At 24.2% G+C, this 16,220-nt stretch overlaps 1 protein-coding gene across 1 annotated transcript in view; it reads left to right on the top strand.

Annotated features, from left to right (window-relative positions):
* Positions 1–2,294: 2,294 nt before the first annotated feature.
* Positions 2,295–16,220, top strand: part of LOC145847682 (THO complex subunit 7 homolog) — a 28,680-nt gene continuing 14,754 nt past the window's right edge. The window contains exons 1-4 of the mRNA XM_082953670.1: positions 2,295–2,339; positions 7,923–8,037; positions 12,368–12,482; positions 14,920–15,074. Coding sequence (XP_082809796.1) covers positions 2,312–2,339; positions 7,923–8,037; positions 12,368–12,482; positions 14,920–15,074 — 413 coding nt within the window. The 5' untranslated portion in view covers positions 2,295–2,311. The remainder of the gene's footprint in view (positions 2,340–7,922; positions 8,038–12,367; positions 12,483–14,919; positions 15,075–16,220) is intronic.

The raw sequence follows: 16,220 nt of genomic DNA, 5'->3' as shown, positions 1-16,220 counted from the left end.
GTAGTAAAATTTACACCAAATGAATAAAACTAAAAATAGCTACTTGCTTTGTTTTATAAAGCAATTAAAATTTAATCATACGATTGTATATTGTTTTTAACATAAATATGAAAACTCTTATTTTCTTACTTTATATTTTTTTCTTTTTAAAGTAAGTTTTTAAATTCTATCAAACTAAGGGTTGTTTTTGTTTTACAGAATCAATCAATAGTGCTTACAGGTTGTAAACTATCAAAGTTTGATTGATTACCTATTGAAAATCGTATAATCTCTTTTTAAAAACTTTTAATTTTTTGTATATAATTTTAACCATACTTGCCAATGTAACGATCGAATTATAGTCTAAAACTGTTCAAACATGATTTATAATATTTTTGATTAGGATTTGTTCTAAACGTGGTTATAAATGTTTTCAAAAGTTCTTCACACTGCACAGTAAATCTAGTGAAAAACTATTTGTTTGCAAACTAGAATATGAAAATGTTAGTTATTATTTCAAAAAAACTTTGTCAAAGTTTATGTTAGATAAAACTTAATTTATTAAAACTTTATTATATTGACCAGACCAGACTTTGTAAAAAGGACTGTGTTTAATTCTAAAAATTCTTAGCATTTGGATTTGAAATTAATTAAAATATAAATCTAATTCCTTGTGCCAAAAATTTTTTAATAATGAACACTATGCTTTTTACCAAGTCTGATTTAGACGATTTCAAGTATTATTCTAGATACGTGATCACCTTTAATAAACTAAATACAATAGTAAGCTGATGTTTCGCAGACATTCAAAGTCAGATGTTCGCGTTGTTGTACATTTATTTGCTTTAAATTTGTTTTTGTTATAATGTAATGGAGCTTATTATTTTTTTTAAACTAGATAAAAATATCTTAAATGTTTCGTCTTGCTTTGATATGATTAGACACAAAAAAAAAAACTTTTTTGACTTGAAAGTCCAACTATTTATATTCTTTTTTATTTTTTATAAAACAGACAAGTTTTTTTTAAGTTTTAATGGAGATTACAACTCTTATTCAATTTAGAAAACAAAATCCTAAATGATTTTTTTTTGCTTTATAGATATGAAGTTTTTCGTTTAGATTAAACTTTAACATAAAAAGGTAATTTGTTAGATGTAAAACTTCAGTTAACTTCTTTTTTTATGTAAAACAAAAAGAATTTGGTTTCTGCAATATATAGAATTTGATTAAGTATTGTTTTTGAATTAGTAAGTACAATTTTACTTAAAAATGTCCAATATAATCACTAAAGTTTTATTTTACTTATTTATTTATTATTAATTGTATACAATAGTATATTAATGATATAATTACTATTTTATTTTGTATATGCGTTGGCCACAAAGTTGATTCTTGATTTTTTTGGAAATTTTCAATTCTGAGAGATTTCAAAACTATCATAAGAATCCCTGCACCATCAGGTAAACTTTTAATTATAATTTAAATATATTTTAATTTAATTGTATAAGTCTAAACATTTTCTTTAGTGAATTTCAAATTTTATTGATAAAATTACTTGAAAAAAATATTTTTATCATAAATAGATATATCTATGTAAAGAGTTTAAAATTTAAAAGAAAAAATTGTATTTATTTCATCTATAACTCTATCTATACTAACATTTAAATCAAAATTGAAATTATCTTTATAAAAATTTATTCTAGTTTCAATTACTTTTTTATATTATTTCCTGATAAAAAGGTTAATTTTTTATAAAGTAAGTAAGTTATGTCTGTAACAGTTAAAGAATAAAAACATTTGTTTTTTAAACCTTTTGTTGGAAGAAAAAATCAAATATTTTGATATAGAATTTGTAAGTTATAGTTTTTTCTGGTTCTTTTAGTTTTAATTTATCTAAATTTAATACAGTAAAACAAATTAAAAAGATATAATATTTTTATATTAATATTTGTATGTTTTTTTTAATTTCTAAGCAGTAAAAAGTATTTTAAACACAGAGTTTTTCGGCTAAATATTGCGTAGTACGCACAATGCGTACTTAAATGGTAGTGCATACCTAAGAAATGCGTACTTAAGCGGCAAATTAAGAACAATTAAATATTTTGGACTCTATTTGAAAAATGTATAGACACGCCCCTGGTGCGTACCTCTTAAAAAGCGTGCCTTACCGATGTCTTTACTTTTTTTAAAGCAAATTGCAGAAATTTGGACCTGGTAGTAAATATTAATTGAATATCATATGAAATAAGATAAAGTTCCTGCAAATACTATTAAATAATCTGTGCCCATTCAGTGCATATAACCCTAATTAAAGCTGTTGTGTAAAAATAATATGGTAAAAAGTGCAGTCGAAAAAGAAGGTGTTGTTAGTTAATTAAAAGCAACATTATTAAAATAAATAAGCAAAATAAAACTCTTAATAAAGTAATTTATAATAATAATTATCAAAATATCCACTTAAATAATTATTCATTAGTTTGGTATTCAATTATTTAATTGATGATATTAGAATTTTTGGTAATTACACGGATGATGTTGCACCAATATCAACTGAAAATATATTATAATCATTTATTTTAACCATAATTATAGGCTAAAAGTCAATGTTTTAAATCTAACATGTTTAATCCAAAAGATACTTTGTTATAAGCAAGCTATATAAAATAAATACATAGTAAGAATTAAATATAATTAACATAAACTTTATTATTTAAATGACTTTATTGTAATAATTATAAATTATTCTATTGATATAATCGCTTTATATTGTCAAATAAAAGCGATTAAATATTTAAGTTTTGTTAGTTTATCATACTTAAATAAAAATAGAACTTAATTATCTAATTTTTTAACACATAATATTTTAGCTAAACATATGTTTAAAAGAATTGAAATATATAATCTTTTCAGTTTGATATTGGTACAACATTATCCTAGGTAACAGGGACGTAGCTAGCTCAAAAAAGTTACAAATCTACAAAAATTTAAACATATGAAATGATGCGTGATAAAGTCTTAGCGTGAACACAGCTACCTCTAATGTTATTGAATTTAATCTAAAACTCTGCAGTTATGTTAATACATTAAAAATGGAATTTTGAAGTACAAGTGATAAGTGTATACAAGGCAATTTATTTTTCTCCACACCCCCTATAACTCTTTATGTGTTGCCACTTGTGTAAACCAAGAAAACATTCATTAAAAATAATTATTAAAAATCACAGTTTAACATAAAAACATTTATATTCATTAAATCAAACATTTAGCTGTAGCGTAGTCAATAGTAACAACAAGTTATACAAATTTTTGTAACATAAAATTGTATGATTTTGATTTTTTGAAGCTACAGCTTCCATTAGGATCAATTTTGTATGCAGCTTTTTTGTCAAATTAAAAGCTTTAACACACTAAATGTTACATTTTTGATGTATTTAATTCGTTTAATCTTTCAACACTAAAAACGCTAGAGAACACATACATGCCAAAATTATCTCTCAGGAGTGCAAAACTAAGAAAGCAGAGTCTTTTTAAGCTGAAATAAAAGCAAGTTTTTTTGCATATAAGTATACATTTCTGTAGATTTACAGAAACGTACCAAGCCACGTGCCTGCTAGGTAATAACAGAGTTTTCAACAATACATCTAAGATCTAATAAGGACTTAAGGGTGTTTACCTTCTTTTTACAACTTCATTTTATTACAACTTTATCCAAGCTCTCAAACTTTTATAACTGCTCAACAAATTAAAAGTAACTGTTAACATATAAGAAATCAAATGACCTAATAAAGTCCTAATGGAAAGCAGGAGCAAAAAAAAGAAGATTTAAAAAGACTATTTCACTAAAATCTTCTTTTGTCTTTTTTTTTTTAATGAATCTTCTTAAGATTTTAATTTTATTTAATTTCTTTCTGAAAACTATATAAATAAACATTTATATTTGGTATTGATTTTTTTTTAATTATTATTTAAAAATATTTTATAAATAGGTTTATTCAAAATCTTCTAAACTATATACAGGATAGCCACACATTCTGGGTAACTTTGGATATTTTTAAATTTAAAAAAATTTTATGACAGCTCAGGATAACTCAGATATTTTGATTTTTTTAACCTCAGGTTAGTTTAGTTTTTTTATAAAACATTAAGAACAGTTTTAAGATTTTTAAAATTCTTAGGTCAGGTTTTTTTATAGAATTTGAATAAGATTTAGTTGCAATGGTTTGTTTTATTTTCTAAGTAATTTTGTTGAAGAACTTGATTTTTATTAATTTAAAAAAAATCAAAAAAATAAACTCGGAAAGTTTTTGGTCACTCAGGATATATTTTTGTTTGAAAAGAGTGGTAACCATGTATATAGAAATATTTCCTTAAATCTTGACAGGTTTGCCACACACTCAGAGAATCTCAACAAATTTTCAAGTTATAGAAAAACTCAGGAAATTTTGATTTATTTTTTAACTCAGGGCAGTTTTGATTCTTCCTAAAATCCTAGGGTAATTTTTTTTAGATATAGAATGATATTACTTAATCCAGTTTCAATATTTGTAAAAAAAAATAATTGAAAAAGCTCATAAGATTCAAGACTTAAACCCAATAAATTTGATCCAAGTTTCAATGGATGTACCAAATGTGAACATTGCTCATGCAAAAAAAGTTGACACTGATAGAGAGGCTACATGTCAATAAACACTGGGTCCTGCAGCTTGCACTCCATTCATGGTGCATTCAGTCTGGGATTAAAGCTACACCGTGAAAAATCAAAAAAGTTTAGAAACATCTCCATTGCTTGTTTGACCACACATCAGCCAGAAGAGATGATTATGTAAATAAAACTAGTTCAACCATCTTTCCTTTATCATTTTTTGACACAAGATGATTAGAATCAAAGCACGATGCTGATAGAGCTATTTTAATTTAGCCTAATGTAGTAAAAATAGTACAATACTTGAAAATAACTGCCTGCTTACAAACAGCCACCAGGAAAAGACTTTATAATTATAAGTAAGCCATAAACAATAAGGTTTTAATAATTGTAAAGTTGAATATTTTTTGCTTTGTTGCCTCAATTTTACTTCCATATTTAACAAGCTATCAGGAAAACAGCCCAAGCATTCCTATTATGTATGATGATCACTTTACCTGGAAAACCTGGAACTTGACAATTTAAGCAAAAAAAAAAACTGAAAAAACCTTTAATTTTAACAATTTTCACATGTTCAAAAGTATAGTTTTGATTTGACTCAAAAATTCTATCATATAAATAAAAATAGTTTGTCATCATCAAAAAATATTATTATTAAAAAAATATTTAAAGTAGCTTAACAGTATCTTTTCAATGTTTTTGTACTATTTAACACAGTTTTAGGGTTTGTGCGCGTCAGGCTAAATCAGGCTAAGTCAGGCTAAATCAGTTTTTTTTGAAAAAAGTTAAAAAACATCAGGCCAAATCAGTTTTTTTATTTAAAATTTGAGAATATCTGTTTTTTTCAGTTAAATGCTTGAAATTTAATGATTAAAAAAAATTAGAAATCTATTTAAGATTAAATTGGATGTGAATTTATTTCTAAATAATGATTTAGTTATTAAAGACTAAATCAGTCAGTATTTGTAAAAATAAATGCTTAAAACCTTTTGTTGAATCTCTAAATTTTAAAAATCTTCACTATTTTGTTTTGAGTAGATTATATACCTCATAATTATGAAAATTCATAAAAAAAATACAGTTTAAACAATACAGTTTAGTTCAACAACTTAGCTGTTTGTTTGAATTTTTTTACATCAGCTATGTTTTTCAGAGCTTAGTTGGTTGAACTGTTTTAGTTTCTAATTTAAAGGCTTTATACCAAATACTTTTTAGATTAAAATTCTTAGCAGTTTACTCATATATTTTACTGTTTGTTTAAAGTTATTAGAGATATTAACAACACTAAATCTTAGCTTTAAGATTTAAGTACTAAGTTTTGTGGGAGTACAAATTTTAGGTATAGTTCATTTTTCTTTACAAGAATAAAGTATTAAAGTTTTTTTTAAGTTTAAGTGTAAGCTTTTTAAATCTGATATGACATCAACAATCACTGTATTTATTTAGAGTTTAGGATTTATAGATGAATCTATTTTAAATACAAATCAAAATACTATAATAAACATTTTTTACTTATTTTAGTTCTCGTGTAAGCATTTCATTTTAATTTTTACTAAAACACAAAAATGCACGTTGTTTTATTATAAATCTTCTGGTTAAAGTGTTTTTACTTAGTGCTAAATTAAATTGAACAGTTGTGTTTAGTAATATATATTAAATTTTTAGACTAGTAATAGATTAGATATAACACTTATCTTAAAACTTATCACTGAATTTGTCATGTTAAGGGCATGGGGGGGGGTCAATCACCTTTTTCACAATTTAGTCTTACTTTATTGAGTTGTAACTAAGTTATAGGTTGCTTTTTGCAAATCTTTAAAACTCAAAATACTTTTGAGATAAAGCTGGTTGAAGTCAGAGACTACAATAGTACTAATCAAGACCCCCCAATACAAAAATTACTTCTATAGGGGATTTTCCTTACAATGAAAAATGTCAGGCTAAATTGTTCTCAGTCAGACTAAATGAAAAAAATTTCGCGCACGAACCCTGCAGTTTTTTACCCAAAAGTGTGTACTTTTAAAAACCTGGAAGAAATTTGGAAATTGGAAAAAATTTAGAAAAAACAAGTGCATCCTTGGAAGATATACGGAAGTTAGTATACAAGTTAATGAATCTTGTTTTCACTACTTCTTTCATGGTAGCACATTAAAATAGAAAAAAGCTACTGAAACTTAATAATGAGCATTTTTAAAATAAAAATTTTCATATAAAAGAAGTAGAGTTAGTATATGCTGCTTCTACTTTGTTTCAAGATTTGCTAAAACAAGGGAAATTTTTAAAATTTTATTCAAGTCATTTATTAATGAATGTAAACTTATTATATTTGCTATAATTAAAAAAGTTAAAACAAGAATGGCTATTGGTTTAAACTTTTTAAAAAGGGCTGCTGTTTTAAATCCATCATGTCTAGTTGGAATGGGTAAAGACCATTGTGTCAGAAACTTTACAAGGTTGGTCCAACAACTTGTCAGCACAAAGATACTAAAGGTAAAAGAGGGTGATGACAGCATTAGTCAATGCATTGATTTGTTAAGTTCATCCAACACTCAAATACGTTTTGAAAATTTTGTTGATGAAAATCACAGTTTAGACAGCTTTTATTTTGAAAAACTTGACATCCCAAGCAGTATAACGATTTAACGATAGTCCTTAAGGCTGTGTTTATGTTTCACAATGGCCAGACAAGTGTTGAACAGGGGTTCAGCTTAAATAAGGAATTAATATCAACATGGGAGAGATGACAATAAGGTCCCAAAGAATGATCAAATATCATCTATATGCAAACAGTTTTAAACATTGCCAGAGACAAAAAAAAAATTAAGGATTTGAAAAAAACTCAGGGAAGTTTAAGTTAACTCAGGGAAGTTTCTGGTCACTCAGGGCAGATTTTTTGACTCAAAAATTGGCAACCCTGATTTTAGGTCTTTAGCTAAAAAAATGAAGGACTTTTAGTTAGTTTCATTGATTTTTGAGGGAAAAAATCAATAAAAAAATGCTCTCTTTACTTTTGTATTGGAAACTTATTACAAATAAGTCAAAATCACAAAAATCAATAAAAACTATGAAAAACTGACTTATAGGTTTTCATATAAAAACATAGTAAAACTATATAAGAACATTCTTTTTCCCCTTGCCTTTTTATTTTAGCAGTTTCCATTTACCTAAAAAGGTTAATTGCCTATACAAGATCTTAACTTCAAATTGTTGTATCACTTAACTTTATTGATAAACTTTTTTTTTTAATTTTTAATGTTAATAGTTATTTAAGAAAACAAGTTATTAAAAAATTCTTAATTAGGAGAGGTTATAAGGAGAAGGTTGATGATAGATGGAGATGGTTCTGGTGATGATAGAAGATTGACTGCTCTCATGAAAATGTACATCAAATACTGCAAATTAAAATCTCCTGACCAGTTAGACTTTGTTTTTTTAATTAAATCTTGTGAGGACAACCAATCTATTAAAAAAAATTTAAATTTGTTTTTAATCAGTTTATATTTATAATTTAGTCATCTATTGCAAATCTACACACTTGTTTAGTTATGCATTTTAGAACTCTCAAAGTTTGCAAAAAAAAACCTTTATTATTGTATATATTGAGTTAACAATATACTTAATTTAATATATTTTCAGATAGTAAATCCTCTCTATATTTATTTAGACTTTGTATAGTTATGTTCCTTAATGGTTGGATAAATATTGAATTGTGCCTCAGTGTATTCAAATCTATGGCAGTGCTCTTTATATTTTGAATGTCTTAGCCTCTTTTAATACTTTTAGGTCAAACAAGGTACAAACTTCAATTCTTTACATTATTTATGGCATAAAGTTTCATTTTAACTCAATAGATCTTTTATTTTTAGTCAAAACTTTAATAATGATTACTTTTTATACACATGAAATTTTTTATAAAATATCTAAAGTGTATGTACAATTAGATTGAAAGCTATCATTGTAAACAAAAAAAGTGGGAAATTTCCCTAACTGTATGTAATTAAATGTAATTAATTAATTAAAAGAAAACAGACAATAAAGTAGATATATTTGCTACCTCTTGTTTAGTTATGTTCTCTTGTTTAGCTGCACTTTTGCTGTGGACACAATGTGCGTAGAGATTAACAAGAGGTAACTGTACTTGTAAATTTTATAGTATTGAAGCACAGATATTTGTATAAGCTCATAACTTTTCACTTGTGGTATAAGCACTTAAGCAATCATTATTTTAACTTTTATCAGAGTTTCCTCACACTCAGGACAACTTAAGATGTTTTGAAATGTTTTAGAACATCAGTATATAACTCAAGATGTTTTGAATTTGTTTTTTTTTTCAAACTGAGGCTAGTTCAGGGTAGTTTTAAGATCTCTAAAAATATCAGGTCAGTTTTTTTCTGGATTTTGAACTACATTGAATATACATAATTTCTTTATATTGTTATTTTATAACCAATTTTGTTGAAGAACTTTAATTTTATTGAATTTTTAAAGTTTTCAATTTTTTTAAGGTCTTGTAAAAATTCAGGATCTCTAAGGTCACTCAGGTCAGCTTTTGGTCACTCAAGACAGTTATTTTGACTCAAATAGTAGCAACCCTGTTTTAGTGATCAATATACTTATAGTAATTTTATGCCAAAATAAATGAGCTTTAAGTTGCTAAAATCTACAATTAAAGACCCTAGCTTGATTTTATCATTTGTTTAGCAGTTAAATTCCTTATGAAATTAAAGAGCATGTGTATTTTAACAGTTATACTGTTATATAAAGTTGACAATCAAATCTTTTTAATCACAAATACATACAGCAACTTAATGTCTTTAAAACTTTCAACTAATTTTTTCAAATTTAAATTTTGTGTTTTCACTTTTTTAATCAAAAAGAAAATCTTTTGTAATGGTATATAAAGTTATACATCTTAAATTTTATAGTTTGTGATAAAAGTATATATAATTTGTCTTTAAAACATAGTTAAAAAATAAATCATTTATTATATTGAAAAGCTATTCATAAGTACAAATATATATTAGTATGTTATGTTTTATCAAAAATATATTAATTTAATTATCAATTTCAATTGATTCTTGTCACAAATATGTTTAACCATGTCTGTAAAAAAAGGGTCGCCATAAAATATTTAATCCTGGAAAAACCTGAAATATAAGTAATTTTTACCACATGTAAACTATGAAATTATAATTAGATACAGAAAATCTATTATATAGAATAATTTTTTTAATCATTTATAGTTAAGTCTACTATAAAACACATTTAAAAAAGCTCTACAATACATTTTTAGTATTTTTATTTTATTTAAGACAGTTTTTTACCTTGAATTAATTTTTTTACTTAAAATAGACCAAAGAAAACTTGTAGTTTGAAATAGCTTAAAAGTTTTACAACCTTGAAGAAGTTCAGAAAACCAGGAAAAAATTTAAAAAATCTATGGCACATATGGTATATTACAAATCATTCTATTTGTGATTAAGAGAAATACCACAAAATAAGGGAAAAGTAAATTGTGCTGGAGATGCAATTTTTTTATTCAACTTAGGCTAGTTTATATTCACTAAGGTTTTTGTGCTTTTCTTGTTTTATTTATTAAAAACAATAATACAAGGTTGTCAAAAAACCTGGAATTTCAATATGACAATTTAGCTAAAAAAATCTGGAAAAACCTGAAGTCTACAAATATTAGGTTACTCCTAGCTCCAACTAGTTTATTTGAGAAATTTAAAAAAAAACCTGGAATTTTAAACAAAAGTTACTAAAAAACCTGGAAAAATCTTTACATGTTAAGTAGCTATTTTTTGATTTGACACAAAAAATCTATTGTATCGATAAATTTTTTTGCCATCATCAATTTTTTTTTTATTTGAAGAAGATTTAAGATATGTTTTCAAAGTATTTGTATCAGGGGTTCTTAATCTTTTATTCATATTTTACCTTTTTATGAATTGTAATTACCAAATTTACCCCAAACATACTTGATGGGTATGAGTCAAATATGCACAAAGGGTCACTTTTGCAAGGGTTGATTTTTATTTTATTAATTTTGTTTTTACTTTATTGTTTTAACTGTATTTAATTTGTACTTTTTACTTTGGTCTTTCTATAAGGAACCTATTGAACTCTAACCCTAATATTTCAAAAACTAATTTAAAATTAACAAAACGGAAAAAGTAACTGCAAGTTAAATTAATTAAAAGATCAACATGTAAAAAGTATTTTACTTCTTATATAACCTTTATGTGGTTTTTTGAAAAAAAAATCTTGAGTTTCTTATAGCTGTGGAAACCTTGGACTTTGTTTTGATGTGAAATCCATACATTGAATGTTTTCAAGTTTAAATAAAAATATTACTGAAAACAATATAATAAAAATAATTATATGAACAGCAACTTTTGTAAATTAGAAATCTAAAACTTAAAAATTTTAAGATACACTAAAAATTTATACCCTCTTAGATTTTTTAAGCTAGCTACCTAAAATTATCAGCAAACATTCCTAAACAGTTTTAAAAGTTCTGAATGTCAAAGTTTTTGATATTATAGACAAAATGTTTAATACTCAATATTTTACTTATTTAGCCACACTTTTTTTTAAATATTTTTTTTTACTGGTTGCTTGTTTTTCACATTTCTTTTACTTATATGTGTTTAAAACACACTCAGGGTTGCCACTCGGTCAGGAAAAGTCAGGAAAATTAAAAAAATTGACAAAAGTCAGGAAAAAATTAGGGGTTTTGAAAAAAAGTCAGGAAATTTGATAAAATTAAAAAAAAAATCAGATTTTATCAGTTTAAATTTACAAAATTCCTTGTTTTCCAAAGCCTTCAAATGGTAAAAATTAATAAAAAGTCCTTTATAGTCAGAAAAAAATTCCAAAATTTTCCCAGAAGTTTACAAAAATGTTTAGTTTTATTTCAAATGCTTTCATCTGGTATAAATTAGTAAAATATCCTTTATAAAACTGCAAAAATTTTCTATTAACATATTGAACAGCTTTATATAGTTTCAAGTGTTAGATTATGTATTTAAAATTAGTTTAATTTAAGATTTAGAAAAGTCAGGAAAACTTTAGTAAAAAGTCAGGAAAAGTCAGGAAATTTTTCTCAGCTTGATCAGTGGCAACCATGCACACTATTACTTAATTAAATGCAATTATCAAATAAAATATGTAGTATTCATTTTGTTAAATAACTTTATATGAGCAAATTTGTGGGCCACTTATTTTCGAAACTCAAAAATAAAGATCATACAATTTTATCTTACAAAAGTTTGCATAATTTAATGTTGTTTCTACTGACTACATTAAGTTTTTGTTTTTGACAAATTCTACAAAAACTCAGAAATTTGCACAATAAACAATGCTACTGATTTAATTTTAAAGTTTTAGGATAATTGAGTCTACAAAAACCAAATTCAATTGCAATCTCATTTTGTTAACACTTTAAAAAAAGTTATTTGTGCAGCAATTTCTTTGGAACAAAATTTACCCCCTAAAACAAGAACATTTACTTTAGGTGTAAAATTATCCATATTAAAGAATCACTGCTTTATACTATTTAACATAGTTTTTTTAACTAAAAGTAGACCCTAAAATGTATAGTTTTAAAAACCTGGAAGAAATTTAAAAAACTTGGAAAAAATTTGCCAAAAACATTTGGCATCCCTGTATAATAGTAATACTTGTATGTTAAGTTTACTTCAACTATATTGCAAATATTTTATATGTAAATTGTTTTATCAGACAGTTCCATCAAAAGATGATGTATTATCTTGCACAAAGTGAGTGTTCCATGAAAAAGTCTTCACTTGTTTGTAAGATGAATGTGGAACAAACGAAACTTTATCACAAATTAAAAGTAGTTTATACTTTAAAGAGAATAAATAAAAACAGTTTTTAAAGTTTATAGGGTTGCCAATAAATTTTGAATAGACTATTTAGGCAGAAAACTTGAAATTTTGAACAAAAATCATTTAAACAAACTTGAAAGTTCTAGGTTTTTAAACAATTTTATATAAAAAGTAACTAATTTAGATTAGATAAGAATTAGATAGTTTTTATTCATATACAGTTTTTTTGTTATTATTTACAATTTTATTTATTTATTGTGAAACACATTTAAAGTAGCAATACAGTATCTCTTCGATTTTTTTTTCTTAATTTAACACTGTTTTTTAGAGATAATTTATTTTTTTACTAAAAATGGACAAAAACTACGTACTTTTAAAAACCTGAAAATTTTGTTTTAAATTTTTGGTAACCCTGAGATTAGCATAGTTCCTTGAATAATATGTTGTACCTCAAAAACAATGACAATTTTTTAAACTTTTAGTTATAGCATAATGTGTTAAAATTTTAGTTCAGACATACAGTTTAGTTCAGTTTTTAATAGATATCTTCTAAATAAAATACTTTTATTTAGATTTTAAAACTTATGTGTAAAGGGATTAAATGAACTTGTTGGTAAAAAATAAAAAAGTACTGAATTAGAAACAGGGTTGCCACTTTACCTGGAATCCTGGAAAAACCTGGAATATAACAATTTAGGTAAAAAAACCTGGAATTTAAGAAATTTTGAAAAAAACCTGGAACAACCTAAAATTTTTAAGAATTTTAACATGTTCAGTAGTAAAATTTTGGTTTGACCCAAAAAATTTATCATATAGATAAAAAAAATTTGTGATTACCAAAAATTTTTTTACTTAAAAAACACATTTTAAGTAGCTGTACAGTATCTTTTCAATCTTTTTATACTATTTAACACAGTTTCTTACCTTAAATTTAACTTTAAACTAAAAATAGACCCAAAAATGTGTACTTTTAAAAACCTGGAAGAAATTTGAAAAACCTAAAAAAAATTTTTTTAATGAGTGGCAACCCTGTAAGAAACCATAAAACTTACTTAAAGAAATTAAAATTTCACAGCAGTGCTTTATAAGATAGTTAAAAATTTTAAACTTTTATAAATGCCTTAAAATTGAAGTTGCACTGTAAAAAGGGTGAAATAAGTTCTATTTTTGAAATTTCTTGTCAAATTTATTATTTCTTTAAATACTATTTGGATTTTGAATGTAGTCTTTGATGTTTTTGAAACATGTAAAATTAAATCAAGTTTTTAAGATAAAAAATTATTTAATTATAAAACAACTTGATATGTTAATATTTTTTCTAAACCTTTTTTTTTTAATTTATATTTTTAAGTTAGGCTAAACCAGCGAATCTTAACCTTTTTTTCTTGTTTTATTGGAAGGTTATTACCAAATTTATCCTCTATGTCCAAAATAGCGTTTAATTTTGAGGAAAAAACTAGATTTTTTGAAGCTTGTTAAATACAAAAAATTGTAAAATTTTAATAATTTATTTAACTTTAAAAAAATTGCAGGTAAATACTAACTTAAAGATTGAAATACGATTAATAAATACTAAATTACGTAATATCTTGTAATAAAGAAAATTTACCCCTGGTTAAGAATCGCTGGGCTAAGTTATTACTTCAACAACTTAAAAATAAATTTCTCAACAAATTTTGCGTAGACATTGCTTCTTGTTACAAACTAAAATTGTCAACTTATGTAATTGTCATCATTAGATAATTATTACTTTGAATTTAGACAAAAAGTAGCACTGTCTTTTATTTTAGTAACTACTGTCTGACTTTTAAACTAAAGAAATAACACAACAATTTCTTTCAAATTTTATTGTAAAGTTGTATGAACTCCCTTACATTGTGAAGTATACTAATTTAAACTAGTAAAATTTATAAAATATTTGAAGAAGTTTCAAATATTTATTTTTAAAAGTGGTAACTTTAGTAACTTAAGGTTTTAGTCAGAGATCCTAAAAACAAATAAGATAAAAACTTAACTGTATTAAAGGTTATCAGAGCGATTGCTGATTTAAAAATAATCAGCGTTTGTTTATCTATTAATTAAAAAGACTAAATAAGCTTATAGTGTACCCCAATTTTAAATGTTCTTATTTATTATATTTTCAATAAAGGCAGACCTGAACATTTTTAGTTTTTAAAGTTTTTTATGATTTATTTCATATCTAATAAGCCTATTTTTGTCTTAAGATCTAAGCTTAAATAGCTTTTATTTTATAGAGCTTTATTATTTGTAGTATGTAAGATAACCGAAAAAACTTATTCTTAACTTCTTATTTGACAAGTTCTTTAGTTATTCGAACTTAAATATTTATATATATATATATATATATATATATATATAACAAATAATACTATACAATACAAATATAATTAGTAAATAAGTTTTTTTTTATGCTCATGACATCAGGAGGAGATAGACTTACTAGTTGTTGAAGCTGGCAAAGAAATAGATGAGTACAAGCAAGATCTAGAAAAAGCAAAAAAAGTGAGAGCTAACAGAGAAGCATACGATTTGCAAGCTTCATTTGCTTTAAAGCAACCAGATAGACTTACTACATTCAAGTTTGTATTTTACTTTTTCTTATACTTTTATACATAGACTTTAAAAAAGTTTGTCTTTAAACTGATAGTTCTAGAAATTCTAAAAAACTAACATTATATAAAAATACAAAATAGCGTTATCAATGGTTTATATATTTAGAGTAATTAGTTATTTTGAGAATTGAATTTTTTTTTTTTCATGTACTGATAAAATACACATTAAAGAGTAAATATTTTTTTTATTTTAGTAGTTTTTTATTAAAAGATTATTTATTGACAAAATGTCATTTAGTTTCTAAAACTTTTTTAAAACTTCTTCTTTAAAGTTTAATTTCATATATTTCATAAGTTTAGTTTAAAAATTTACTTGTTTAAAATATTTTAATTACTTTTTTATAACTTTTACAATCGTTAAACTTGAACAGAATTATATACAATTTTTGTAATTTTTAAGGATTCATCAGCATACAACTTAAAAAAAAAATACCTACTATTTTTATACCGCACAGTAATTTTTTTTTGTAAACTGTTTTTGTAGAATAAAGCCTATACTTTTTGTTGTTTTATTTAAACTTACTTTTGCTTTACATTTAATTGTAAATCATTTTTTATTTGTTGTTTTTAATAATTAGAAACTAGCCTATAATTTCAATGATAAATTAGACAAAATAGAAAGTTTTTTAAAAGATATCTATAAAAATCTTTTAAATTTATATTTAGCTTTTTCTCATTTAAGAATATATTGTAAAATTTTAATTATTGCTGTTTTGCAAATTTTTTGTCATCATGTAAATATAGTTATAGGAAAGCATTTAATTTTAAACTATTTATTGCCAAGAGTATGAAATTGTAATTATTTTTTTGATTATGTTTGTCACAGTCTGGAATATTATATTTTTTAATATTTTTTCAATAATACATCAAATCTTTTAGTAAATAAATTGGGGCCCAACATTTTGTTTTACAAAAATTAACATACGACCTTATATTAAAGCTAAAGCTTTATACTTTAAGATACTTTTCACAAAATAGAAAAATATTAATTAAATTCTGAGATATCGTCCAGTTTTGTCAAAAGTTTCCGATACAAACTTTTGGAAGAAAATTTTATCTTTGCCAATTTTCTTCTCTGAAAACCTATCTTCTTAATTTTTGATCAATTAACAT

Source organism: Thalia democratica, unplaced genomic scaffold (assembly GCF_965202585.1).
Source record: "Thalia democratica unplaced genomic scaffold, ktThaDemo2.hap1.1 HAP1_SCAFFOLD_1033, whole genome shotgun sequence".
Taxonomy (NCBI): domain Eukaryota; kingdom Metazoa; phylum Chordata; class Thaliacea; order Salpida; family Salpidae; genus Thalia; species Thalia democratica.
Note: the sequence above shows the minus strand (reverse complement) of the source record. Positions and strands in the feature narration are given on the sequence as shown.